This window comes from Bos indicus, chromosome 13 (assembly GCF_029378745.1).
Source record: "Bos indicus isolate NIAB-ARS_2022 breed Sahiwal x Tharparkar chromosome 13, NIAB-ARS_B.indTharparkar_mat_pri_1.0, whole genome shotgun sequence".
In the NCBI taxonomy this organism is placed as follows: Eukaryota; Metazoa; Chordata; class Mammalia; order Artiodactyla; family Bovidae; genus Bos; species Bos indicus.
The window spans coordinates 38,662,127-38,688,989 of record NC_091772.1 but is presented as its reverse complement, the minus strand read 5'-3'; the positions used below and the strand labels follow the sequence as shown (position 1 = coordinate 38,688,989).

The 26,863-nt window shown below is 46.7% G+C and overlaps 1 protein-coding gene and 1 non-coding gene across 3 annotated transcripts in view; one reads left to right on the top strand and one right to left on the bottom strand.

The window, feature by feature from the left end:
• The window catches only part of DTD1 (D-aminoacyl-tRNA deacylase 1), a 98,972-nt gene that overhangs the window by 64,722 nt on the left and 7,387 nt on the right, over positions 1-26,863 (bottom strand). For both annotated transcript variants that reach the window (XM_070801046.1, XM_070801045.1), the window contains exons 3-4: positions 26,543-26,778; positions 19,005-19,111 (exon numbers count right to left, since the gene is read on the bottom strand). In XM_070801046.1, the coding sequence (XP_070657147.1) occupies positions 19,005-19,111; positions 26,543-26,778 (343 nt within the window). The remainder of the gene's footprint in view (positions 1-19,004; positions 19,112-26,542; positions 26,779-26,863) is intronic.
• Positions 2,075-2,147, top strand: TRNAG-CCC (transfer RNA glycine (anticodon CCC)). The gene has a single exon. It is a non-coding gene; the product is annotated as a tRNA-Gly (tRNA).

Sequence of the window (26,863 nt, the reverse complement as noted above, 5' to 3'; positions counted from 1 at the left end):
GGCTGTGAAAATAAATATGAGAATAACATTTAAACTGTAGAGACCAAGGTCTCAGAATGAAATACTGGAGAAGAGAGGAGCCCCCAGCCCAAGGACGTCTGTGAAGGGGCAGCCTCTCCATCCTGCCTCCCTTCCTCCCACCAAGGAAAGCGCCGCCCGGGCTCTGCGGGTTCCAGTTTGTCTACACTGTGGAGACGTCTGTGTGTAGACGTCTGTCTACACTGTGGAAGAAGGCTAACCATGGAAAGACAAGGATCTCTGGTCTCCACGCTTGTGAGGATGTCATCACTTCCAGCCCAGACTCTGCAGCGCTGGGCCCCATCACAAGCATCATCAGGAGCACATGGACGCCCCCTGACTCATGGCGGCCTAAGTAAACAGGGAGAATGGGTCACCCGGGGAGGGGGAGTGTGGTCACATGCTGGCCACTGGTGCTGTTTCACTATAACCGAGATGCTGGGGAACAGGCCCTGGTTACCCGTGAGAAGCAGGAGGCTGAGGAAGGCAGGCAGGTCCCCAGGGCCCAGTCACTGACAGATGCTGACCATGACCAGGAAAAGGACTGCAGCCAAAGAGACACCAGAGCTTCTGAGAAAGACCGTCTGGCCTCTGTGAGGGCCTGGGCTCAAAGGTCAGAAGGAGCCGCTGGCCTGCAAGGGGTGGCAGCACCATGGACAGACCCCGTGGGGCACAGCAACCCTACCCACCAATACCTGAGTCCAGAGCTTCCGGCCCGGGCTCCTTGGAGGTGGTCTTGGGCACCACCTCCCCACCATTTCTCGCAGATATAGCGCTGCTGCTAAATCGCTTCCGTCGTGTCTGACCCCGTGCAACCCCACAGACAGCAGCCCACCAGGCTTCCCCGTCCCTGGGATTCTCCAGGCAAGGACACTGGAGTGGGTAGATATAGCGCTAAACACCCCCAAAGACTTGCCCCTGCCTGGTCCCCACACCACACAGTGGCCCGTCTGGGTGTCAGATAGCCTTGGGGATGCAATCATATGCCTACCAAGGAGTCCCCCACTAAGTCTGCAATCAAGCGGTCCACGGTGTCCCCTTCCCTGATGGCTAGAGAGGCTCAAGCCAAGACACGTGGCGGGTTGCACGCTGCAGAGACCCCTCTCCTAGGGAGACTCTTACCACCTCTGAGAAGCTCATCAGCCAGAACCAAGGGAAACAAACATCCAAGACCTGCAGCTGCAAAAATGGTCAATTCAATCACAGTAAAGCTGAAAAGAAAACCTTCTGGTGACCTCATATTCAACTATCAAAAAGAGAGCCAGAAAAATCCGGGAAAGGGCAAGTGAAAGAAGCTATTTAAGTTTCCTCCTAAAAGAGCAGTGAGTGGCTCAGAAGAGCTCGTGGTCCACGTGAAAATGAGAACTCTGCAGCTCGCTCTGCTCAGCAGCTCCAGACCCAGAAGAGCACCCACCCAGAGCCACAGCTCGTAACAATCAGGGGAGGGCTCGGCTTCTGCGACACTGACCAGGACAGCCGGAGCAGGGGCCACCACCAGCCCTCTGCTGGGCCACACACAGGACGGGCCCTGCAACAGGTGAGGGTCAAGGTGACCCAACAACAGGGCCCCCGGTGTCCCCCACCTCTGAACAACACAGAGTGTGGCCGTCATGCTTCAGGGCTGACGGGCTCACTCCAAAGTCCTCGACGAAAACATAACTGCCTGCTCTTCCTCAGAGCTGTTACGAACTGACCTCACAGTTTACCATGTATGTATTTAACACGCTGGCATCTCATAAACAGAAACTCAAGAAAATCCGAGACTCGGAACAGCTTGCCAGAACAGCGCGTATAGTCAGGTACCATGGAACGCTCCTGGCTACAGCAAGATCCCAAAATGTGCTTTTTACGTTTCAAAACATAATTCAAAAATAGATAATAAAATCTTGTCCTACAGATATCTGTTATCTGAGAAAATGTAAACACATGGACAAACATATGTTGTTCGATTCAACAGGATTACAAGAGCCACGCACAGGCACGTGTAACATCTTCAAGGAGCTATGTGGAACACGATGCTCCTTGTTTCTTTATGAAACAAGAATTGGCTGGGACTTCCCGGGTGGTCCAGTGGCTAAGACTCTGCACTCCCAATGCAGGGGGCCCAGGCTCGATTCCTGGTCAGGGAACTAGATCCCACATGCTGCAACTAAATGTCCTGCACACCACAACGAAGATCGAAGATCCCAAGTGCCACAACCAAGACCTGGTGCAGCCAAATAAATATTAAAAATAATAATAATAACCAGCAGCCTCAGACTAAAGGTAGTACCTGTCACATTGTGCAGTATTCTAGTAAGTTGCCCTGGGCAGTTTCACACCTATGCGGACCTCTTACTTGGGACGTGCAAGCAATCCCAGCCTGCCGAGGGTGGGTCAGTGACTGTGCGGGTGCCAGAGATGGGGCAGCAAGGAGATGGGGGCAAGGAGACCCCTCCAGAAGCAGAGGCACAGGCAGCCCCTACCTCGTGGGGAAAGGAGAGGGCACTTGGGTCAAAGGGCACCAGAGCCCCAGGACTGCTGGAAGCTTTCTGTGGAAACCTGGTGGAGTCAGACCCCATTGGGCAAGAAACCTGATTTGAAGCAACGACAACCAGCTGGCATTTTGAACGCAGAAGACAGGTCAGTGTAGGGACAAACGATGGATCTTTGTCACAATTATTGAGGATGAACCAAACACCTGGCAGGGCAAATAGTGATGCCCTTATTCCTCGGACAAATGTTTGCTAAAGCTCCTACTACGTGCTGGGGAGGTGTTCACCTTAAAGGGGCACCTATATCCTTTCACGTGCATCCTTTCCAATGACCTAGGAAGGCAACTGCCGTGGGTGAGAGCCACACCCCACTCACTGAGCCCAGCACCTCCCCTCTGCCTGCCCCCCAGGGACCTCGCTCTGGGGAGGCCCTCCCGAGCCCCTGGACCACCTTTGAGCATCACAGTTCCTGCTGTGTCCAGGAACACCTGCTGCTGACGAGAAGCCAGCCCTGCCTTTCTGGCTACCAGCTGCAGAGAACAAAACGCAGAGCCACAACACCAGCTGGTGGGCAAGGCGACTTTCAAGAAACCAGATCCAGAGTTCTCCAGGAAACCAGAGTCTTCCAGGTCTTCTTTTCATGGTAAAACTACCCAGATGTCTTGGGCATCCCCACTGCCCTAGGCCTCTTCATGTCCACATCCTCTTGGTGAGCGTTCCCCCTCACACCTACCACAGGTTGGGAGTTGAGGCCGCCATACTCACCTCGCCCGGTCAAGGCCAGTGGGATCCACAGGCCTGCTGCTGCCGCCCTGCCCCACCCACGATCTACACCTGCAAATTCAGCACAAAGTTCCTTTCCCTCAGCTCTGGGTTTCATTTATAAGGGCTGGAAACTATCGTGCTTTCTGGCTCATGTAATGAGAAAAATGGGCTTCCCTGGTGTCTCAGCAGTCAAGAATCCACCCCACAATGCAGGAGACGCAGGAGACCTGGGTTGTATCCCTGGGTTGGGAAGATCCCCTGTAGGAGAGCACAGCAACCCACTCTAGGATTCTTGCTGGAAAAATCCCATGGGCAGAGGAGCATGGTGGGGTCATAGAGAGTCGGACAAAGCAACTGAGCACTCACGCAATGAGAAAAATCCTTTGATTAAACATACACATATACACACTCATGCTAATTCATCTTCTAAAGCAAACAAAACTATGTTTAAAAAAAAGTTAATACAATCTCTTTCACCAACTATGTGAATTTGAACAAGTCATGTGATTTAAGTCCTAATGTTCTCATTTGAAAATGTAAATAATAATAGCTGACAGTATGGCAGAAACCAACATAATACTGTAAAACAATTGTCCTTCAATTAAAAATAAAGTCTTTAAAAAAAAAAAAAAATTAAGTAGACAAATGTAATCTCACTGAAACACATCAAACTGTGCTAAAGGATGACACAAAGTGGGAAGAAAAGGATACTAGGAGGATGGTAGAGTCGAACTAAAATCAGATGTTGGGAAGAAGAGACCAATTTTTCTTACAGAAGAATTCCAAATCATTAGGGTTGCCAGACTTAACAAAGTACAGGACACCCAGTTAAATATGAAGTTCAGATATCTATCACAAGGCACATACTGACATCACAAAACTACTCGTTTATCTAAAAATCAAAGTCATCTGGGGTGTCCTGCAACCCTACAAATAATCCATGTGGATGTTTCTGCTCTAGGAAATGGAGTTTACTCTTCCCTGAACCTCTTCAAGGTGGGCTGTGCTTAGGGGTTCGCTTCTAAGAATGGAGTAGGGAAAATCAGTGCCCCTGCAGCAGAGAGACCCAGCCATACATCACCAGCCAGGGGACCGCGTCTCATGTCCTGTAGATGTCACACGTCCCCCTACATGATGAGACACGAAGGGCCCTCCACCCTGTGTGCTCATTTTAAAAGCCCATGCGTGCATGCTAAGTCACTTCAGTCATGTCCAGCTCTTTGTGACCCATGGACTATAGCCTGCCAAGCTCCTCTGTCCATGGGATTTTCCAGGCTAGAATACTGGAGTGTGCATTGCCATTTCCTTCTCCAGGGGGATCTTCGCGACCCAGGGATCTGACCCAGGTCTCCTGTGGCTCCTGCATTACAGGTAGATTCTTTACCACTGAGTCACCTGGGAAGCCCCTACAAAGATCATAATTCCGGTCTAATCACAAGACACATAGTGGGACAAACCCAGGCATGGGGACGTTCTGCAGGGTATCTCAGGACTGTCAGGTCAGGATCGTGGAATTGCTGCCGTTCCCCTTTGTTAAAAATGAGAAAGATGGAGAAACTGTCCCAGACAAGGAAAGGCAGTAGGGACCCTGAATGGGATCGTGGGATGGACCGAGAGGGTGAATGGAGACAGGTAGATCCAAACAAAGTCTGGAGCCTGGGCCACCGTCAGGCACGCACGCCAGTTTCTAGCTCTGACAGATGAGCCATGGAAATGCAGGAGGGTGAACGATGAGACACGTGGGTAGGAGGTACCCAGGAACTCTCTCCTTGGAGTGAAAACTACCCCACAAGTTTTACTTAAAAAAAAAATCAGAGGTAACAGAATGAAAGGACCTGCAGCATTAACCCTGGGATGGTCCTAGCAAACTTCAAAGGACAAACCTGAGGCAGAAAGTGGTGGGGCTGGTGTGACCCAAGAGCCCTGGAGTGAAGTTTCTGGTCATCGTCTTCTGCCATTGGCTCATGTCCCTTTATAAAGAAGTTCTTATTTTTAAAAAACTTTTAAAAATTAAGATTATTGGCACTTCATGAGTCTTGTCAACTTCCTCCCTGTGTTTTGCTGGAGAATTTTGAAGCCTTTCTGCCTTGGGCACGTCCTTCGAAGTTTGCTGGGACCGTCTCAGGATTAATGCTGCAGGTCCTATAACTCAGAGAAGCCTGCATGCTGGGCAAGCCCTGGCCTCTTGATGTCCATCTCTCTGCGTGTGTGTGGCTGTGTGTCCATTTCATAAGCACATGCACACACATGCACACACATACTGCGATGCTTGACTTGAATACACAAAAAGCTGGGCACACCTCCAGAATCCAGGAAACTCCCTTTTTCTTTTTTATTGATTTTTATCAGAGTATAGTTGCTTTGCAATATTATATTAGTTTCCGCTGTCCAGCAAAGTGAATCAGCTATATATATACATGCTGCTACTAAGTCGCTTCAGTCGTGTCCGACTCTGTGCGACCCCAGAGACAGCAGCCCACCAGGCTCCTCTGTCCCTGGGATTCTCCAGGCAAGAATACTGGAGTGGGTTGCCATTTCCTTCTCCAATGCATGAAAATGAAAAGTGAAAGTGACGTCGTTCAGTCGTGTCCCACCCTCAGCGACCCCATGGACTGCAGCCTATCAGGCTCCTCCATCCATGGGATCTTCCAGGCAAGAGTACTGGAGTAGGGTGCCATTGCCTTCTCCGATATATACACATATCCCCTCTTTTTTGGATTTCCTTCCCATTCACGTCACCACAGAGCAGAGTTCCCTGTGCTACACAGTAGGTTGTCATTAGCTATCTACTTCATACATAGCATCGGTAGTGTGCATATGTTATCTCAGTCTCCCTATTCATCCCTCCCCTTTCCCCGCCTGGTGTCCATACTTGTCCTCTACATCTGTTTTGCTTTGCAGATAAGCCCATCTATACCATTTTTCTGGGCTTCCCAGATGGTGCTAGTGGTAAAGAATCCTCCTGACAATGCAGGAGACGTAAGAGACACGGTGTGTTTGATCCCTGAGTCGGGAAGATCCCCTTGAGAAAGGAATGGCTACCCACTTCAGTATTCTTGCCTGGAGAATCCCACGGACAGAGGAACCTATCAGGCTACCATCCATGGGGTCGGACATGACCGAAGTGACTTAACACGCACATACCATTTTTCTAGGTTCCACATACAGGCGTTAATAAGAGATATTCATTTTTCTCTTTCTGACTTCAGGTAACTCACTTTTACAGAAAACTCTAGAATGAACACTGCCCTCCCTCCTCTCTGCCACCCACCCACCACCAGCACAGATTTGCACCCAGCAGCGAGCCCGGTGTGTAAATACAGAGCACCTTTGTGCACATTCTCCACAGCCTTGGTCCCGGATGTTTCTAGAGCACAGAGCCCTAGGGAGGACCACACTAGAAGCAGTCCACTACCCAGAGGAAGGGTGGTTTCCTAGGCACAGGCCTCAAAAGTGAAATCGGGGCTTTCTGGGGTCTGGCCTGGATCGACCTGAGCACGAACGTCCAGAAGGAGAAGCCGGTCGGCCCCTCCTTGGCCCCAGCCATCCTGAGGCTGTAAACAAAATATGTTCAAAGAATTTCTACCAACTCAGATATATACATTTTCAAAAATACAACATGAACATATAAAATACAAATATGACTGAGGCAGTGTTCCAGATTGGAGGAAACCAAAGAGACATGACTGATGAAACCTGGATCTCAGAGAAGACCCCAGCACAGAAAAGTGGGAAAACTAGAGAAATTCACTTTAGAGTTCAGATTAGTTCATCATATTGTACCCATGTTAATTCCTTACTTTTGATAACTATGCTGTGTTCATGTAAGATCTGAATACAGGAGAGGCTAGAGAAAGAAACTTATTATCATTGTGGTAACTTCTTTTCAAGTTCTAAGATCACTCCAAAATAAAAAGTCTGAACAGATACATTTTTGCAAGGAACATGTAAGAGACTATAAAAAGAAACCCTATAGACCACATGCATTCTTTTGTAAAGATATTTCAAAGTTATTGAAAAGAGTATGAAAATTGACTTTTATTTCATTTTTAGATTTCAGACTACAAAGTAACCTTTGCAAAGGAAGGCAGCAAAGGTTGAGCCTTACTGTTTGTACCTTGTCAAATGCTAAGCTGGATGGGTGGGTGAATGGATAGATGGGTGAATGGATGGACAGACATAAAGACAGGTGGAGGAGCGGTGGCGAAGCAGGTGGGGGAAAGGGGCCAGATCTAGACCCTGCACTGCCTCACTGGCTTACTGAGCGCCAGCATCGCCACAGCCCTGGCAAAAGAGGGGGAAGATCACCATGTAAACTTCACATGCATGCACACCAAGTCGCTTCACTCATGTCCAACTCTTTGCTACCCCATGGAGTGTAGCCCACCAGGCTCCTCTCTCCATGGGAGTCTCCAGACAAGAATACTAGAGTGGGTTGCCATGCCTTTCTCCAGGGGATCTTCCCAACCCAGGGACTGAACCCGCGTATCTTAAGTCTCATGCACTGGCAGGCAAGTTCTTTACCACAAGCGCCACCTGAGAAGCCCCTATAAACCTTGTGTTAAATACTAAAATTCATCTACAGAGAAATCGCAGGAAGTCATTTTCTGAGTCTGCTCCCCCGGCACTGCATCACTGCAGACTCAACCTGGGCTGATGGATTTCCCCTCGAGGGGGCAGTAGGAGAAGCAGCAGGTAGCTGGGCCCAGCTACCCATATTCAATCAGAAGACGCTGGCACGAGGGGCTTTAAGATGGCCAGTCCCCCCTCTTCACTGGAATGTTTGCAAGAATCTCCAAGTAAGGAGAATGCTTTCTTATGCTGGAAAGTGGATGTACCAGTGTCTCCTGTCTTACTCCTCTTACTTGTCCTAAATAACTCACAGTAAAGTATTTTTAATTGGAAAAGAACAAACAGAAAATGAGCTCGGATCCCAGAAGCAATGCTGTTCTGAAACGTTTTTTAAAAAAATAAATATTTTGATTTACTAAATTACACGCACAATCCATTTTGAAAGGAGCATAGTTCAAGGTACTTAGTCAATTACTGTCAAACACTTTCTGGGAAACTTTTCTCCCAAATTGGATCATGAAAACAAGATGTCTTTGGGACGCCAGCCCTATTAAGACCTTGTCAAAGGAAAACCACTTCTCAGAGGGGTTAGCACTGCCCTTCTGACCCAAGCAGGATGACAAACGGCCAGGGAACTGGGAGGACCAGACCACTGGGCAAAGCCAGAGACACATCATTCCTACCGAGGCAGGACTCCTCCCCCTAGCCCTTTATTCCCCATTCCCGGCACATACCGAAAGCAATAAAAATGATTTTGAAGTAAGAGCCATAAAAAGAAAGTTAATTTATCATTTAGCCTCCCTGAGCCACAGCGTACTATCTGAAGCAGCTGTATCAGTTCAGCCATGTGACAAGAAAGTAGTGACCAGACAGTTGTTTTACATCTGTTTAAAGGGAAAATAGAACCAAAAAAGGGCATGAATCACAGGCTGGAATCAAGATTGCTCAGAGAAATAGCAACAATCTCAGATATGCAGACGTTACCACTCTAACTGCAGAAAGTGAAGAGGAACTAAAGAGCTTCTTGACGGGGGTGAAAGAGGAGAGTGAAAAAGTTGGCTTAAAACTCGACATTCAAAAAACTAATATCATGGCATGTGGTCCCATCACTTCACAGCAAATAGATGGGAAAAAACAGACGCAGCAGCTAGATTTTATTTTCTTGGGGCACCAAAATCACTGCCAATAGTGACTGCAACCATGAAATTAAAAGACGCTTGCTCCTTGGAAGAAAAGCTATGACCAACCTAGATAGCATACTAAAAGGCAGAGACATCAATTTGCTGACAAAGGTCTGTCTAGTCAAAGCCATAGTTTTTCCAGTAGTTGGATGCATTACTGTACAGATGTGAGACTTGGACCATAAAGAAGGCTGAGCACCGAAGAACTGATGCTCTTGAACTGCAGTCCTGGGGAAGACTTTTGAGAGTCCCTTGGAAGGAGATCAAACCAGTCAATCCTAAAGAAAATCAACCCTGAATATTCACTGGAAGGACTGATGCTGAAGCTGAAGCTCCAATATTCTGTCCACCTGATGCAAAGAGCCAACTCACTGGAAAAGACCCTGACGCTGGGAAAGACTGAAGGCAGGAGGACAAGGGGGAAACAGAGGATGAGATGGTTGGATGGCATCACTGACCCAATGGACATGACTTTGAGCAAACTCTGTGAGACAGTGAAGGACAAGGAAACCTGGTGTGCTGCAGTCCATGGGGTCATAAAGAGTTGGACACGACTTGCTGCTGCTGCTACTGCTAAGTCGCTTCAGTCATGTCCAACTCTGTGCGACCCCATCAATGGCAGCCCACCAGGCTCCCCCATCCCTGGGATTCTCCAGGCAAGAACACTGGAGTGGGTTGCCATTTCCTTAGAGAGTGAACAACAACAAGAACCAAAAAAGGGGGAGGGGTACAGTTAGACCTCTATTCCTATCTAATCTGAGATGTCATTGCATACAGGTGCACAAAGACATAAAGCACGACAAGCATTTCATTATTAGAAATTTAGTATCAATAGCAATGGAATACTACTCAGCCATAAAAAAGAATGAAATAATGCCATTTGCAGCAATATGGATGGACCTAGAGATGATCATACCAAGTGAAGTAAGCCAGACAAAGAAAGACAAATATCATGTATCACTTACATGTGGAATCTAAAATAGGACACAAATGAACTTATCTACAAAAGAGACTCCCAGACACAGAGAATAGACTTATGGCTGCCAAGAGAGACAGGGGTGAGGGAGGGATGGAGTGGGAGCTTGGGATTAGCCGATGTAAACTATTATATACAAAATCGATGGACAACAAGGTTCTGCTGTATAGCAGAAATCAAAACGACACTATAAGTCAACTACACTTCAATTAAAAAAATATGTTGAATTACCTTTCTTTACACAGGACCCAGCTTGAAGGGCCAAAGTTAAGGAGGGACCTGAGACAGAAAGAAAGTCTAGGTTTGATTTCAAACCTCCTTTCCCTTAAGTGCAGTGGTTGGTGGTGAAGACTTTAAGTGTTTGGATGGGCAAACATGGAGCTGGAGCTTAAGAGTGGTCAAATATACAAAGTCCCCCTCCTTGAGGGCTGGAGGACGGGCACAGTTATGGTGCTCACCCAACATCTGAGCGCAAGCCCACGAAGTGAGTGGTCCCAAGAGACATGTGAGCAGAGGTGACCAGCAACTGCTGGTCTCCATCCTTCTCCCCTCCTGCACAGCAGGCCAGTGTTATAAGCTGGGGGAGCCTGGGTCCCTGAGTCAGCAAATGGAGTAGACCCCTACCAACCTAGTCTGTGTTTTGGGGCCAGTAACTTTTACTGTGTGAAGCTACGGAGACATATGAGTGTCTCCTGTGGCAGACGGCATTTCTTTTATTTACTTATTTGGCTGGGTCTTAGTTACCGTATGCAGGCCCTTTAGTTGCAGCACGTGGGATCTAGTGCTCTGACCAGAAATCGAACCTAGGCCCCCTGTATAGGGAGCATGGAGTCATAGCCACTGGACCACCCTGAAAGTCCCTAGCATTTCTTAAGACAGTTCCAATAAAGATACTTCCATTCAGAGAATAATTAAGCTAGAACTTTGAAAAAAAAGAGCAAGGAAGTTCTAAAATGTAGCAGGTTATGATATGTTTACGGGGAAGATGAAAGTATGCAAAGCTGCTCTCATACGTACACGTTTCCTCCATCATCCAACAGAAACACTCACACAAGCAGGAAAAAATTTACATACGAGCGTGTATACTAACACACTGCCCATTTGTATTAGGAAAAAAACAATTTTAACTAAATGCCCTTCAAACAAGGAAAGAATACAGCCACTCAATGACCTGTTCTCTGTGGTCCCCACCCTCTACCCCTAGATGTGTGCTCTGCCCACATGGCTCTCCAGCTGGACCTCAATCAGCACTGCCCACAGCTGGCCACGCACAGGGACACCCGTAAGGTGTGAATTCTCTGTGATGGGTGACAGCCACTGGTGTAGGATGCCAAGTACATGGGGATTTGTCACCGTATCCTATTTATGTGAGCTCAACGTTTCCTATGGCATAAAACTTTAAAAATGTCAATTTCAGAACAATTGCCATAATTAAAAGTGACTAACCTTTGCAATAAACAGAAAAGACTATGCTCACTGAAAGAGGCAAGACCACTAACCCAAGCAGATAAAGCAACTTCTCAAGCATTTGTATCAGTGGCTGGAATGGGCTGCGATTAACTCATTTGTTCACTAAAGCACTCACGTCAGTTCAATGGTGATGGAAGCAGTCTGGATCGAGATTAACTTGACAGTGCATGACCTGGCCTGAAAACACAAAATACTGAGAAAGAAGCATTCCCAGTGGAGCCACATTTTCTAGACTATGCTGTAGACCCTAAGACTCAGTTCCTGTTCTGTTGTTACTGGAATTAAATTTAAGTGGAATATCAAAATATAGTGAAACAAATTAATAAACAAAAACAAGCTTTGAAATAACTTTAAATTACAAATTAAAGTCAAAATATGGAAGTATGGTTCATAAACATTTATTCATATCCCAACTCATAATTAAACTAGTAATGTAGCTTTTAAACTAGTAAGTGCCAAAGCTAGTTATCTGCTTTTTGATGACAGCTATTCTGACAGGTGTGAAATGATGTCTCATTGTGGTTATAATTTGCATGTCCCTGATGACTAGAGGTGTGGAGCATCTTTTAATATGTCTATTGGCCATCTGGATACCTTCTTTGGAGAAATGTCAGTTTAGGTCCTCTGCCCACTTTTTAATCAACTGTTTTGTAGATACTGAGTTGCATAATTTCTGTATAGACTCTGGATACTAACCCCTTATCAGATATGTCATTTGCAAATTCTTCTCCCATTCAGCAGGTGGCCTTTTCATTTTGCTGACAGTTTCCTTCACCATGCAAAAGCTTTCTAGTTTAATACAGTCCAATTTGCTTATTTTTGCTTTTGTTGCCCTTGCCTGAGGAGACAGATCCAAAAATATATTTGTATATATATAAATATACAAATATATAATATATATATGTATGTTCTGCCTATTTTCTTCTACTTTTATGGTTTATGATTAAGTTTTTAACCCATTTGAGTTTATTTTTGTGTAAGAAAAAATCATATTTTGGTATAAGAAAATGGGCTAGTTTCATTCTTTTACATGCAGCTGTCCAGTCTTCCTAACATCATTTATTGAAGAGACAATTTCCCACTTTATATTCCTGCTTCCTTTTCAGAGATGAACTGACCATATGAGTGTGGCCAAGAGGGAGAGTGCATGAGGGAGCCCTCATGCACTGTTGGTGGGGATGTAAACTGGTGCAGTCACTATGGAAAATAGTCTGGAGATGTCTCAAAAAATCAATAGAACTACCATAAGATCCAGCAATTTCACTTCAGGATATATACCCAAAGAAAACAAAACACGAATTGAAAGAGATATATGCACCTCTATGTTCACTGCAGCATCATTTACAATACGCAAGATATGGAAGTAACCCAAGTGCCCATCAATGTATGAATGAATAAAGATGATGTGGTTATAAATACACAATGGGATATTAATCAGCCATAAAAAAAAGAATGAAATCTTGCCATTTGCAACAACATGAATGGATCTAGATGTTATCATGCTAAGTGAAATAAGTCAGGCAGAGAAAGACAAATACCACATGATCTAACTTAAATGTGGACTCTAAAAAACAAACAAAGCAAAACAGAAACAGATCGTAGATACAGAGAACAAACTGGTAGCTGCCAGAAAGGGAGGGAGGTGGGAAAAGGAAGTGAAGACCAAGAAACAAATTCCCAGTTATAAAATAACTAAGTCACAGGAACATAATATACATAGTAAGGAATATAGTCAATAATACTGTAATTTTGTATGGTGACAGATGGTTACTAGAATTATCACGGTGATCATTCAGTAATGTATTTAAATGTGGAATTGCTATGTTGTATAACTGAAACTAACATCATATATTAATTATACCTCTATCAATAAAATAAATCGATAATATAACCTTAACAAAAAGACACTGTTAATATCGATTAATGGTCAAAATAGGAGGTTAACATTGTAAGACACTTTGATTTCCATGTCTCCCTTATGAATCTAACCTTTTACTCAACAAAATTGTTTCCCACCTGTCAAACACAGACCATGTTTCTAACTGTGACATACAAAGGCTCTGGAGACAGGCCAGTGATTCCCAGAACCTGGAAAAATACAACAGGATGAGTAAGCCCTGAAGGATGGCTTTTCAAGCTTGTACCAAGGGATTCTGCTCAACACCATCCAACGTTCAGGGAAAACAAGAACACACAGACCTGTAAACCTCAGTGCAATTACAAGTGAACTGAAGGTCAATGGCAAGGACACGAACCCATTTCTAGATCAGCTGACTCCTAGAGGACCAAGTTCCACCCACTGATCTGAGAGGTGTTGAGGCTTCATTTCTTTGAACAGATCATATTATAGATCAGAAAGATGGCAGTTAAGGAAGTTGCGTCAGAAGAAACCTTAGACAGGATGACCTGAAAGACTGTCTTCTACTGGAACCCAGTTCGTTTACTTAGTAGCCACGTCCCATGACCTTGAACAAGTCAGTCAAGGGCAGAATCGAGCTTCCCCCCGTCTTGTGGTACTTGAGGGTCCACAAGCACGGATACAAAGCTCAGAAACCATTAGTTCTCAACTGTGTTTCTATTAACAATGATCATCTGCTATGTACTATAATCCTCCTTCAGGCGGAATAATTTCATTTTTCAAAAGTGAGGTTTACTTTTAGATTACACATTTAAAAAAAAAAACAAACAGAAAAACAACATTCTCAACACTTTTTTTTCTTCCAATTTGGATTGGGGGCAAGAGGAGAAGGGGACGACAGAGGATGAGATGGCTGGATGGCATCACTGACTCGATGGACGTGAGTCTCAGTGAACTCCAGGAGTTGGTGATGGACGGGGAGGCCTGGCGTGCTGCGATTCATGGGGTCGCAAAGAGTCGGACACGACTGAGCGACTGATCTGATCTAATCTGATAGTTGATTTACCAAGTTGTATTACTTTCAAGTGTACATCAAAGTGAATCAGTTATACATACACATATACCCACTCTTTCTTTTTTTAGATTCTTTTCCCATCCAGGCCGTTATAGAGTATTGAGTAGAGAACCCTGTGCTATACAGTAGGTTCTCATTAGTGTCTCATTTTATATATAGTTCAACACTTCCTTTAAAGAAAAAACAAAAGAAACATCTAGAAAGAAGAGCAGAGCTACCAGGCACAGAGAGAAGGCACATTAAAAGTTTATGAATCCAGGTCTGACCAACCTGTAAACAAGCAGACTATTTGGCTATTGAGCTGATTACCTCTCACATTATTAGAAGCCCCTTATAAGTTAAACTGATCTTCCCAGGTGGTGAAGAATGTGCCAAGGCAGGAGACACAAGAGATGTGGGTTTAATCCCTGTCAGGAAGATCCCCTGGAGGAGGGCATGGCAACCCACTCCAGTATTCTTGCCTGGAGAACCCATGGAGAGAGGAGCCTGGAGGACTACGGTTCACAGATCTCAAAGAACTGGACACAACTGAAGCAACTTAGCATGCACTTGTTCCATGGCATGTGGGATCTTGGTTCCCCGACCAGGGATCAAACCCATGTCCCCTGCATCACAAAATGGATTCTTAATCCCTGGCCCAGCAGAGAAGTCCCTCAATTTTTAAAAAACATATAAACTTTCTCTGTACCAGAATGTATTAGAGACAGCAGATCCAGAGAGTGGGAGACAGATAAATGAGTTACATACCAACCGACAGTCTTAGGTTTATATAACTGGAATCACATTGCATGTATTCTTTGGAGTTTTCCACGTAAGTTCACAGATCTCCACTGTGTTCAATTTTTAAAACTAACCAGCCAGTTCTCATAACACCTTTGATGAGAATCCACTTCTTGACCTGATCTGAAACACCATCTTTATTACAAACCAAACTTCTCATCAATAATCAGGCTCCCTTTCAGGCCTCTCATCTCCTCGGTGATGGGTTTCTCTCTTGCTCAGCCAGGACCATCTGTTTTCATTACTGTAACACTGTAATATTACATTTTACATCTAGGAAGGCCAAGTATGCTCCATAAGACAACAGACACACGAAAAGATGCTCAGCATTGCTAATTATTAGAGAAATGTGAAGTCCAGTGAGGTATCACCTCACACCAATCAGAATGGCCATCTCAAAATATCTCCAACAATAAATGCTGGAGAGGGTGTGGAGAATAGGGAATCCTCCTAAATTGTTGTTGGGAATATAAGTTGGTACAGCCACTATGGAGAATAGTGTGAAGGTTCCTCAGAAAACGAAAAAGAGAGTTATCACATGATCCAGCAGCCTTACTCTGGGGCATGCATCTGGAGAAAACTGTAATTTAAAAAGATACATTCACCTCAATGCTCACAGCAGCACTGAATATTCACAGTAGCCAAGACCAGGAAGCAACCTAAATGTCCATTGATAGAGAAGTGGATAAATAAGAACTGGTGTGTGTGTGTGTGTGTGTGTGTGTATATATATATAAAGGAGTATTGAGTTCAGTTCAGTTCAGTCTCTCAGTCATGTCCGACTCTAAGACCCCATGAATTGCAGCATGCCAGGCCTCCCTGTCCATCACCAACTCCCAGAGTTCACTCAAACTCATGTCCATTGAGTTGGTGATGCCATCCAGCCATCTCATCCTCAGTCGTCCCCTTTTCCTCCTGCCCCCAATCCCTCCCACCATCACAGTCTTTTCCAATGAGTCAACTCTTCACATGAGGTGGGCAAAGTACTGGAGTTTCAGCTTTAGCATCATTCCTTCCAGAGAACACCCAGGGCTGATCTCCTTTAGAATGGTCTGGTTGGATCTCCTTGCAGTCCAAGGGACTCTCAAGAGTCTTCTCCAACACCACAGTTCAAAAGCATCAATTCTTCGGCGCTCAGCTTTCTTCACAGTCCAACTCTCACATCCATACATGACCACTGGAAAAACCATAGCCTTGACTAGACAGACCTTTGTTGGCAAAGTAACATCTCTGTTTTTCAATATGCTATCTAGGTTGGTCATAACTTTCCTTCCAGGGAGTAAGTGTCTTTTAATTTCATGGCTGCAGTCACCATCTGCAGTGATTTTGGAGCCCAGAAAAATAAAGTCTGACATTGTTTCCACTTTTCCCCATCTATTTCCCATGAAGTGATAGGACCGGATGCCATGATCTTCGTTTTCTGAATGTTGAGCTTTAAGCCAACTTTTTCACTCTCCACTTTCACTTTCATCAAGAGGCTTTTGAGTTCCTCTTCACTTTCTGCCATAAGGGTGGTGTCATCTGCATATCTGAGGTTATTGATATTTCTCCTGGCAATCTTGATTCCAGCTTGTGCTTCTTCCAGCCCAGCGTTTATCATGATGTACTCTGCATATAAGTTAAACAAGCAGGGTGACAGTATACAGCCTTGACGTACTCCTTTTCCTATTTGGAACCAGTCCGTTGTTCCATGTCCATTACTCAGCCATAAAAAAGAATGGAAATCATGTCATCTGTAGCAACATGAATGGACCTGGAGATTATCATACTAAGTGAAGTGGGTCAGAGAGAGAAAGACAAATACCATATAATATCCCTTATATGTGGAATCTAAAATATGGCACAAATGAACTTACCTACGGAACAGACAGTCTCACAGACACAGAGAACAGACTTGTGGTTGCCAAGGGGGAGGGAGTAGAGGAGGGATGGAGGAGGAGTCTGGGGTCAGCAGATGCAGACTATTATATATAGAATGAATAAACAACAAGGTCCTACTGTATGGCACAGGAACTATACTCAATATCCTATGACAAACCATAATGGAAAAGAGAATGGAAAACAATATATATATGTAAAGTTGAATCACTATGCCATACACCAGAAATTAACTATACTTGTAAATCAACTAAAAGACAAAATATTTTTTTAATGGTTTGGACAATATAAAGAGAAATGATAAATTCACGTCAATAATATAAGTTTTTACTTTGTCTTTGGTTAGAATGGTATTAAATAGCAAATAAAAAGCACGGTAAGTCCAGAGACTATGGATGAAAGTAAAAAGCTTTACACTGTAGTAACTTTCAGTTCAGTTCAGTCACTCAGTCATGTCCAACTCTTTGCGACCCCATGGACTGTAGCACACCGGGCTTCCTTGTCCATAACCAACTCCCAGAGCTTATTCAAACTCATGTCCATTGAGTTGGTGATGCCATCCAACCACCTCACCCTCTGTCATCCCCTTCTCCTTCCACCTTCAATCTTTCCCAGAATCAGGGTCTTTTCCAAGGAGTCAGTTCTTCATATCAGGTGGCCAAAGTATTGGAGTTTCAGCTTCAGCACTTCCAATGAATATTCAGGACTGATCTCCTTTAGGATAGACTGGTTGGATCTCCTTGAAGTCCAAGGGACTCTCAAGAGTCTTCTCCAACACCACAGTTCAAAAGCATCAGTTCTTTGGTGCTCAGCTTTCTTTATGATCCAACTCTCACATCCATACTTGGACCTTTGTAGTAACTTTACAGGCACTTTTTCCTGCTTTTTGAGCAAGGAGTCTGGTATTTTGTCTGCAAGTGATCTGGCCAGCCCTTAGACGTTCGAGGTAACAGACCCCATCAAGGCACAGGCCAGGGCGCAGGTCCCTCCCTCTGCAGCTCACACTCGTGGTTCCAATCGTGGCTTCAGACCAGAACCTCCTCTGACCCGACCCCAAAGAATCTGTGTCATTGGTCTGGGTGCAGCCAGGCAGTGGGAATATTGATTTCTCCCATTACTTTGCTGCATGTCAGAGGCTGAGAACCAGCAGCTTGGATTAAGGCTAGCAGATACCGAGCATACCTGCCCAATGAAAATCAGTAACGAGAAAGAAAGGTTCTGTTCCCCTTAGAAATGGTGACTCTGAACAGGGCACAGAGCTTCAGGTTTATATAATGCTCCCCCCAGCCCCCATAGCCTTCTTTTCATGGCGTCCTAGAAGCAGGGGAGGAAGACGGAACTACCTCCTGAGCTCTCACGCCTCCTGCCCACATGCCTCTCAAAGGTCACTAAGTGGTTGCGTTAATCACAGCCTTCAGAAGCACTAAGCACCTACCAGAAGCCCACAGCACACAAGGGCTAGCACAGATTTCCTTTTTCTGTTTGAATTAAATTTTTTCTGAAGGCTGACAGAGTTGGCAGCAAATCCAGGTCAGACATTGCTTTAGGAAACAGGATTCAGAAAGAACCTCTGGTAGCACATGTACCCACACCTGGGATAAACCCACTCCACATACACTCCACACTCGGGTACCGGAGCTGTGGACAAGGGGAGCTATGCCGCTCCACTGCTGCCACCCAGTGGCCAGCGGGTGCCACAGCCCTACCCAAGAGCTGCTCGGAGGAGGGACTGGGCAGTGCCACGGATTCTGAGTCAGGAGGTGGCCAGGCCATAGCACAGAGGAGATGCAGGACAATAGGTGTGTTCTTGGGAACGGATGTAGGAAAACAAAACCCTAGGTTCCTGCAATGAAGAGTTGTCTCCACCCCAGATTGAGACAAGCTCCAGGAACTAAGTCAAAGCCAGAAGGTGTCCCTGGCTCCCAGGAGACTGACCAGCCCCTGATTCTGGGCTTACCTGCTTCGGGTCGGAGGCAGCAGCACCAGGGGCTGGAGATTCCAGTTCTATGGTCACAGGCCCGTCGTTCTGAATGTGAACTTGCATGTAGGCGCCGAACTTGCCATCTGTAAGAGCAATGGCAGCCATCACGAGAGGTGGAGACCTCAGGTTAAGGCTCTCCGCGATCAGTTCAATCGGAAACCTGGGAGCAGGGCCGGCCAGCCCCAGAATAAGGGAGACACAAGACCACACACATCAGAGGGGCCCTGCACGCCCTGCAGCCCTGGCAAGTGGGCGGCTGGGGAAATCATGGGTTAACAGGACTGTGAAGCCATGAGGACATGAAGTGTATGAACACTTTAGAGGGCAAAGAATTTGGTAAAATTCAAGTTGAACCAACACCACAACTCTGGAATTCCATTTTGGGGCAGACAGCCCAGTGTTTATGACCTGGGGTCTCATGGGGGGACAGATGGGCACAGTCTGCTGATGACACAGCACTGTTTGACCTTGAGAATCCTGACCCTGAAGGCCAGAGAAGGGCGAGAGGTCCCCAGCCCCTCCCTAGAGGATGGACAAGGAGTGAGAGGGGCTCCCTGGAGGAGGCTCCGCAGGGCACAGGACTTCAAAGGCCACGGGATTCAGGGCCCCAGCCAGCTCTGAGGCCTCTGCGTCCCTCCTGCAACACACGGAGACCAGCGAGAGGACCGAGGTTGAGATCCAAGTTCGAGGAGCAGGGGAATGCTCCTGTGTGCAGAGTCAGGGTCTGCTCTCCGCATCATGGTCTGAGGGACCATGACTGCCTGCCCATCCCTGGGGGTCACGGTGCACTGCAGCTCAAGATGGGCTCTCAAGACGTGGAGGAGGGACACCTGCTTGGTTCTTCACTCCGGTGGTCCCCACAGTCCCCTGGGGAGGAGCCCTCACTTCACATGGAGCACCTTTCACAGGACGGACCACCTCTGGGGGACAGGCCAAGGAGAAGGGCAGCCCAGGAGCCCCTTGGGCTCCCCCCTCCAGAACGGCTCAGTGCTGGGACCCCCGGACACCAGAGCCACCACAGCAGCAAGGGGCCCCTCCAATGATCCATGACCTCATGGAGGGTCCCGGCAGAACAGGCTCGGGCAGTGGCGCAGGCAACTAAGAGAAGCCAAGCTGCTCCCCATTTTTAGAGGCGACATGGATCTAGTTCCCGCTGGGCACCAGTCATGCTCAGATGACGGTGGCTTCCTGTGGCCTCCACTTAGATTAAAGTGGCCGTTCAGATCCACAGAGCTTTTGTGCTACCCTTGTCAGGAGCTAAAAAGACATCAGCTGGGAAGGAAATCATGTGTTTAATTGCAGGCTAAAAATTATGGCTACAATTAGGAGCAACTTTCAGCCGCAGCTCTCCTCAGGGAAGCTGAAGGCAGGCTCAGGAGGAAAGGAATTATTTCCGACCTTGAATTTCTGTTGCCAGGATATACAGCATATGCTTCACCCCGTTTATCATTCTAAGTAGCAAGAAATTTCTTTTCTTTGCCTGTTTTTCTTCAGTTAAGAACAGAACTATTGTGCGCCTTTCCACTGGTACAGACAATAAATCCAAAGACATGTTTCAAGAAGTCTTAAAATGGTAATATATTTTTTTCCCAGTCCAGCTCACAGAGTAAAGCCCCCAAGAAAACTTACAATGGTTAGGAAAAATAAAAACATTAAAAAAAAAATAATAATGTCAAAAGGCAGGAACATATCTACAAAACTACATCTGGGCTCCAGTGGTGATATAATCAGGTTGCTCTGAAATATAAGTCCCACATGTTTCCAGCAGCAACACTCCCCACTGGGGCCAACCCCGCAAGGTCCAAGGGCCCTACCAGCCCCAAACCACAGTGCTCCATGTACCGAGAAAGGCTGATGTCCACGCCCCTGATGTCAATGCCTGAAAGCCTGCCGACCTCCACCAGGAAGCCACACCCTGCCTCTCTGTGGCCCGGTGTCTTTCAGGATGACCGGCCACCACAAGGAACGTGCACGTGAGTACAGGCAGGGCACCAGCCCAGAGCCCAGCAAATCAGCATGCAGGAAAACTGGTCACTCTTTTTTTTATATATATATCTATGTGTGTATGTAGGTATTCATTTGGCTGCACCAGGTCTTAGTTACAGCACGCAGGCTCTTTGATCTTCCTCGCATCATGCAAGATCTTTAGTAGTGACATATGAACTCTCAGGGGCGGCACATGAGATCTAGTTCCCTGACCCGGGATCAAACTCCGGCCCCCTACATTGGGAGCTCAGAGTCTTAGCCACTAGACCACTAGGGAAGTCCCTAAAGGCAATTTTAAAAAGATAAGTCACAGGTATAGGTGGAAAGAAACTCCTTTCACCCTTGTCACCATCCAAAGACAGGAAACGACTCAGCATGAAAGGAGAAGTTTAAATCTTTCAGCAGGGGAAGCAGGAACAGTTTAAAAAACTTCATGGACTCGGGGTCTACAGATTCAGATCTCAACAAAGATGTGATTCCCCCATCGAGAATTCCTAGATTTACATGAACAGTAACGCCTCTGGCATCGTAGCACTGGCCAAAGTACGTAACACAGGCTTCCACTGAAAGTTTACGCATGTGATGAAAATGTTTTAAGTATTAATAGTAAAAAGAGAAGAAAATTAAGCAAACCCATAAAAAAATTAAACCCTAACCATGAAGGAAAGACTCAACATGGTCTTCCTCCTTTGGGCACTTTTCTGCAAGATGAACTTGTCAGGGCTGGGACATGCCCAGAGGGAATATGGGTCGGGATGAGGGGTGGAGGACAGTCAGAAGTCTCCTGCATTCCTTAAACAACCTTCCACATTCCTCTAGCTCTCTGCCACCCACCACGGATCAGACCTGCAGGGAATACATAGGTAGCTCTTTTTAATCCCATGGAGGCTTCTGATTTGCTGAACAAAGCTGACAGGTAAGCGCTTTCCTAGACTGAGCACAAAACGGCTAAGAGTGGGAACAAGATGCTGGAGAGTGGAGATCCCTCTTTTCAACTGTTCCATTCTGGTATCACATTTATTTTTGTTTCCTAACTATAAAAGCAACACATGCTCAGAACTCAACTCTGAGAATGGTTAAGGACACCCGCTAAGCGGTACTTCTAGGATTCAGCTGAAGGATGGAGGCTCCTGGGTGGGGGGTGGGGTGGGGTTGTAGGGGGCCACATGAGAACTCAGCATCCTGAAGCCCACTCAGGTTGGGGGTGTCCACAAAGCGCCCTCAGCCTCAGGCTCGTTCTGCAAGAGAGGGGAGGACTGAGGATTTGTGCGCTGGGTTTCTCCCCCAAAGCAAGTATTTGAAGGGAAGGCAGAGGATGAGAAAAACCCTCTGAGAACAGCAGAGGTGTGAACTGCGGAGGATGAAAGATAGTCACAGACTCTGACGTTTCTTCCACTGGAGGCGGGTCTCCACTCTTCCCCCAGAATCCGGGCGGCTGAGTAACTGCCCTAACCAACAGCACGTGGGGCATGACACAGGCCACTTTCCAGGCCTGTCTGTGGGGCTGGCGCTTCCACTTCCTGCTCCTTGAAGCGTCCCCTTCTGGTTGGGGAAGCCAGGCACCATTGTAGAAATCCAGCTACTCCAATACAGCTGGGCTAAGAGAAGCCAAGCATCATGGGGAGCCCAGGGGAATTAGATGAGGCAGGGCACAGAAACAAGATGAACAGAGGCCATCCCAGAAGCAGATCCCCAGCCCCAGCCAGCACCGTGGCCGCCACCTGGCAGCGTCGACCCCACCACGGGTTTCTACCATGAAGGCAGGGCAGTCCCTGTGTTAGTTGCCCAGTCATGTCCGACTCTTTGTGATCCCATGGACTGCAGCCCGCCCAGCTCCTCTGTCCATGGGATTCTCCAGGCAAGAATACTGGAGTAGGTTGTCAGGCCCTCCTCCAGGGGATCTTCCCAACTCAGGGATCGAACCCAGGTCTCCTGCATTGCAGGACGATTCTTTATCGTCTGAGCCAAGAAATCCCTCAGGCTGATCGGGGTCTGGGACAAGAGCCCGCCCAAGCCCTTCCAAGATTCCTGACCTGCAAAATAGTGATGAAGACAGTCATTTTTTGTTTGTTTTTACTTGAAAATACTGGATTTAGTAGAAAATATCACATTGTAAACAAGTCCATTGATGCATTAGTTTAAAACAGAATGACAGCACAATCATGCCTAAAAGTTAAAGATGAAACACTGGTACCAAACACAGCACTTAAAGAGAGGCCTGAGCTAGGCTCTGAAAGATCTTTCTCAGAATCAGAGGCGGCGGCAGCTTCCAACTGGCACAAAAGCAGGGAGGAGGAGGACACATCCAAACTGTCAGGGCACAGCGGTAACAGGAAATGAGAGCAGCACACTCGTCTTGTGAACAAAGAGTGAAGGAGCGAAGGGCAAAGCATCGTGTTTCCTGATGCCCTGGGGACCTGAGACCATGCCACATGAAGCCAGGAGGGTTAGAAGGGCAGGGTATTTTACATGGGGAAAGGATATTAGGCAACTTAGAAGAAGTTGGTGTGTTTTGGGCACTCAGCTCTTAGGGATGTAGACATGTAACCTGGGAGGGGATGGATGTCAATTTGTGGTCATTTCACAGTACATACATACGTCAAGTCACTAAATCTAACAGAGCGTTACAGGTCAATTACATCTCAAAAGAACTGGACATTTCTTTTTAATTTCTTGGCATCAGGGTTAAATTTTCTAATTTTCAAATTAAACTACATTGTCTTAAAGTCACTGAAGAGACCCTGAAAATCTTTCAAGAAAGAAAATGTATTCAGCACTTTATGTTCCTTCAGCTCACAGAGGACTTTCCACGTTGGAGGTGAAAGCCAGAATCTCAAAATTAACCCAACGACAGTAAGCGTGTAAAACATACTCCCTGCACTTTGTTCCACTACAGAAGAGCAAGCAAGGCACGGGAGATCACCGTAAGGCCTCTGAAAGCCCAAAGGAGCTGAAAATAAATTCTGATTAAAACCCCTGGCATCATCCATGTTGGCTTTTCATCAGAATGATCTGATGTACCATATCCCATGAGCTTAATTCTGATCCTTTATAAAATTATAGTGTTTACAGTACACTGCTTCAGGCACTTCACATAATGACCTGGACAAAATACACATCTTTTCAAAAAGTAAGAGCTGTTTTTAGGAACACAAAGCACTTAAGGGTACATGGAACACTCGTGTTGAAGGGCTTCCATGAAAGTGGCCTTGTTTTCACCCGCAAGTTCCCTGACAACCATCACTCATGTCCCACAGAAAGGGCTCTCTCCCGTGCTTCTGTGATATTCCTGGTGCTCATCCTTCTAAGGAACTTGGTGCAGTCTCAAACACATCTGAGGTTACTCAGAAATGGGATGATTCTACACGGCAGGCAGATGACACAATGATGGCAGCAGTTAATCCCTGGCTCAGCAAAGAAACATCATTATTCAAAGCACTGAACTCCTAATTGGGGGAAGAACCTTGTTTGTAGCAAAGCCATGTTGGACAGAGGACCCCAGTGGACGTCCACAACCAGACTTGTCCATGGAATTCTAAACTGGGATGTTCCCAGATGAGGGATGTGTATTCCTTCTCTACCAGGACCCAAGTAAAGGGCAGGACTTGACTTAAGGTGAAAGGGTCCTGATCACATAGAACCCATCTGTCCTTTTGGCAAATGGACACTTCACATAAGAGGAAAATTTAATTTAAAGAAATACCAGTGAGGAGCTGGGACAAAACTCCTCTGAACATGACCGATCTGAGGAGCTGACAGCCCTTGAGGTGGGGTTCTGCTACAGAACTCCAGAGTCAGGTCATGACATTTATCACTTATGGTTGAAAACAGGCCCAATAAAAAAGGGACCTGGGTTTATTTAACCCAGAGAGAGAAAGTTAAAGAACAAGAAAAACTACAGAATTAACTGGTGACAACAGCTAAATGTCTACAGGAGGCTGACAGCAGCAGCAGACACAATTGTGGTTGATCAGACACAGAAGTGGTCATCCTGCGGTCTCACCCTGAGGTTCATCACCAAAGGAGGCTAAATACACTTTCCCAGTAGCTGAAGCAAAAGGCACACTGCTGCTGCTGTTAAGTCGCTTCAGTCGTGTCTGACTCTGTGCGACCCCATAGACAGTAGCCCACCAGGCTCCCCCGTCCCTGGGATTCTCCAGGCAAGAACACTGGAGTGGGTTGCCATTTCCTTCTCCAATGCATCAAAGTGAAAAGTGAAAGTGAAGTCGCTCAGTCGTGTCCGACTCTTAGTGACCCCACAGACTGCAGCCCACCAGGCTCTTCCATCCATGGGATTTTCCAGGCAAGAGTACTGGAGTAGGGTAACATTGCCTTCTCCAAAAGGCACACTAGGATAGTCTAAATGCAACTCGTCCCCTGAAACATGAAAACAGACTAGAGGTGAATGGCCCTCAGAAGAAAATTCATAATGTTGGATTCACAGTTCTCCTACAAACCAGGCCCACTCTTCTCAGGCCTTTTCTAGGCTCCCTCTTGGTCGATGAAGCTTGGATAGCATCTCCCACAACCAGCGGTTAAGTCTACACTGTTCACATGCCAGCAGAGAGCCACACGCAGCCACGGAGTGCTGGAAACGGGGTGGGCCTGGATCGAGGTGCACAGTGAGCAGAAAGCTTCAGTACAAGGCAGGAAAGAAGAACGCTCATCAGGAACTCTCTACACTGACTGCGGGGTCAAATCAGAACCCTGGGGATGTCCTGCGCACCAGTTTTGCTTGTTTCTTTTTCCTTTTTTTAGTATGGCTCCTAGAAATTTGAGAGGACATGCGACTCCCCTCTTCGGCCGGCAGTTGCATTCCTCGTCAGGCAGGGTGAATAACCAAAACAAAGCACCCTGCATCCTGTGCGCTGCTGCGCCGCGACACGCCTCAAACGTGGACAGAAGCACGGAGAAGGGTGAACGGTACCATGCAGCCTTCAGAAGACACACATGGCAGCGGCAGGGGCAGCGGCTCCAATGTGGTTTTAACAAAATAATAAACTATTATATAGCACAAGGGCACTCAGCTCAGGGCTCTGTGATAACCTAGATGGGTGGGATGGGGTAGGGAGGGAGGGAGGTCAAAGAGGGAGGGGATATATGTATGTGTGCGTGCTAAGTCGCTTCAATCAGGTCCGACTGTGCAATCCCATGGACTGTAGCCCACCAGGCTCCTCTGTCCGTGGGATTCTCTAGTCAAGAATACTGGAGTGGGTTGCCATTTCCTCCTCCAAAGGATCTTCCCCACCCAGGAATCGAGCCCGCATCTCTTACGTCTCCTGCACTGGCAGGAGGTTCTGCCCACTGAACCACCTGGGAAGCCCACATATATATACACATAGCTGATTCACTGTTGTTGTACAGCAGAAACTTAACACGACATTATAAAGCAATTATACCCCAATTAAAAAAAAAGTAATAAGTATAAACAGCGAACTTTCTGGAAAGGAAATCTGCAGACTGTTGGTCCTCTGCTGGAAAATGTCCTGGGGACACTGCCCCCCTATCCCCTGGGGGACCCCACCTACCTTTGACGAGCTCCGGCCTGTAGGCCTTGCGCAGCTGCTCCAGGAAGCCCTTGTAGAAGGACTCGGCCTGCTCTGCAGGCATGGCCAGGTGGAAGTCGGGCTTGTTCCCCTTGAGGACACACTGCAGGGTGAACTGGCTGACGCACAGCACCTCGTACTGCTTGTCCATCACGCTCTTCGACCAGTGTTTCCCACTTTCATCCTCAAATACACGCAGGTTTAAGATCTTCCGGACCCTGGGGGAAAACCCGGGTGAGAGCCACCTAGAGACCCGCAAGACCCAGACACACCCATGCCCCTAAAATGTCACCAGTGCTCTGC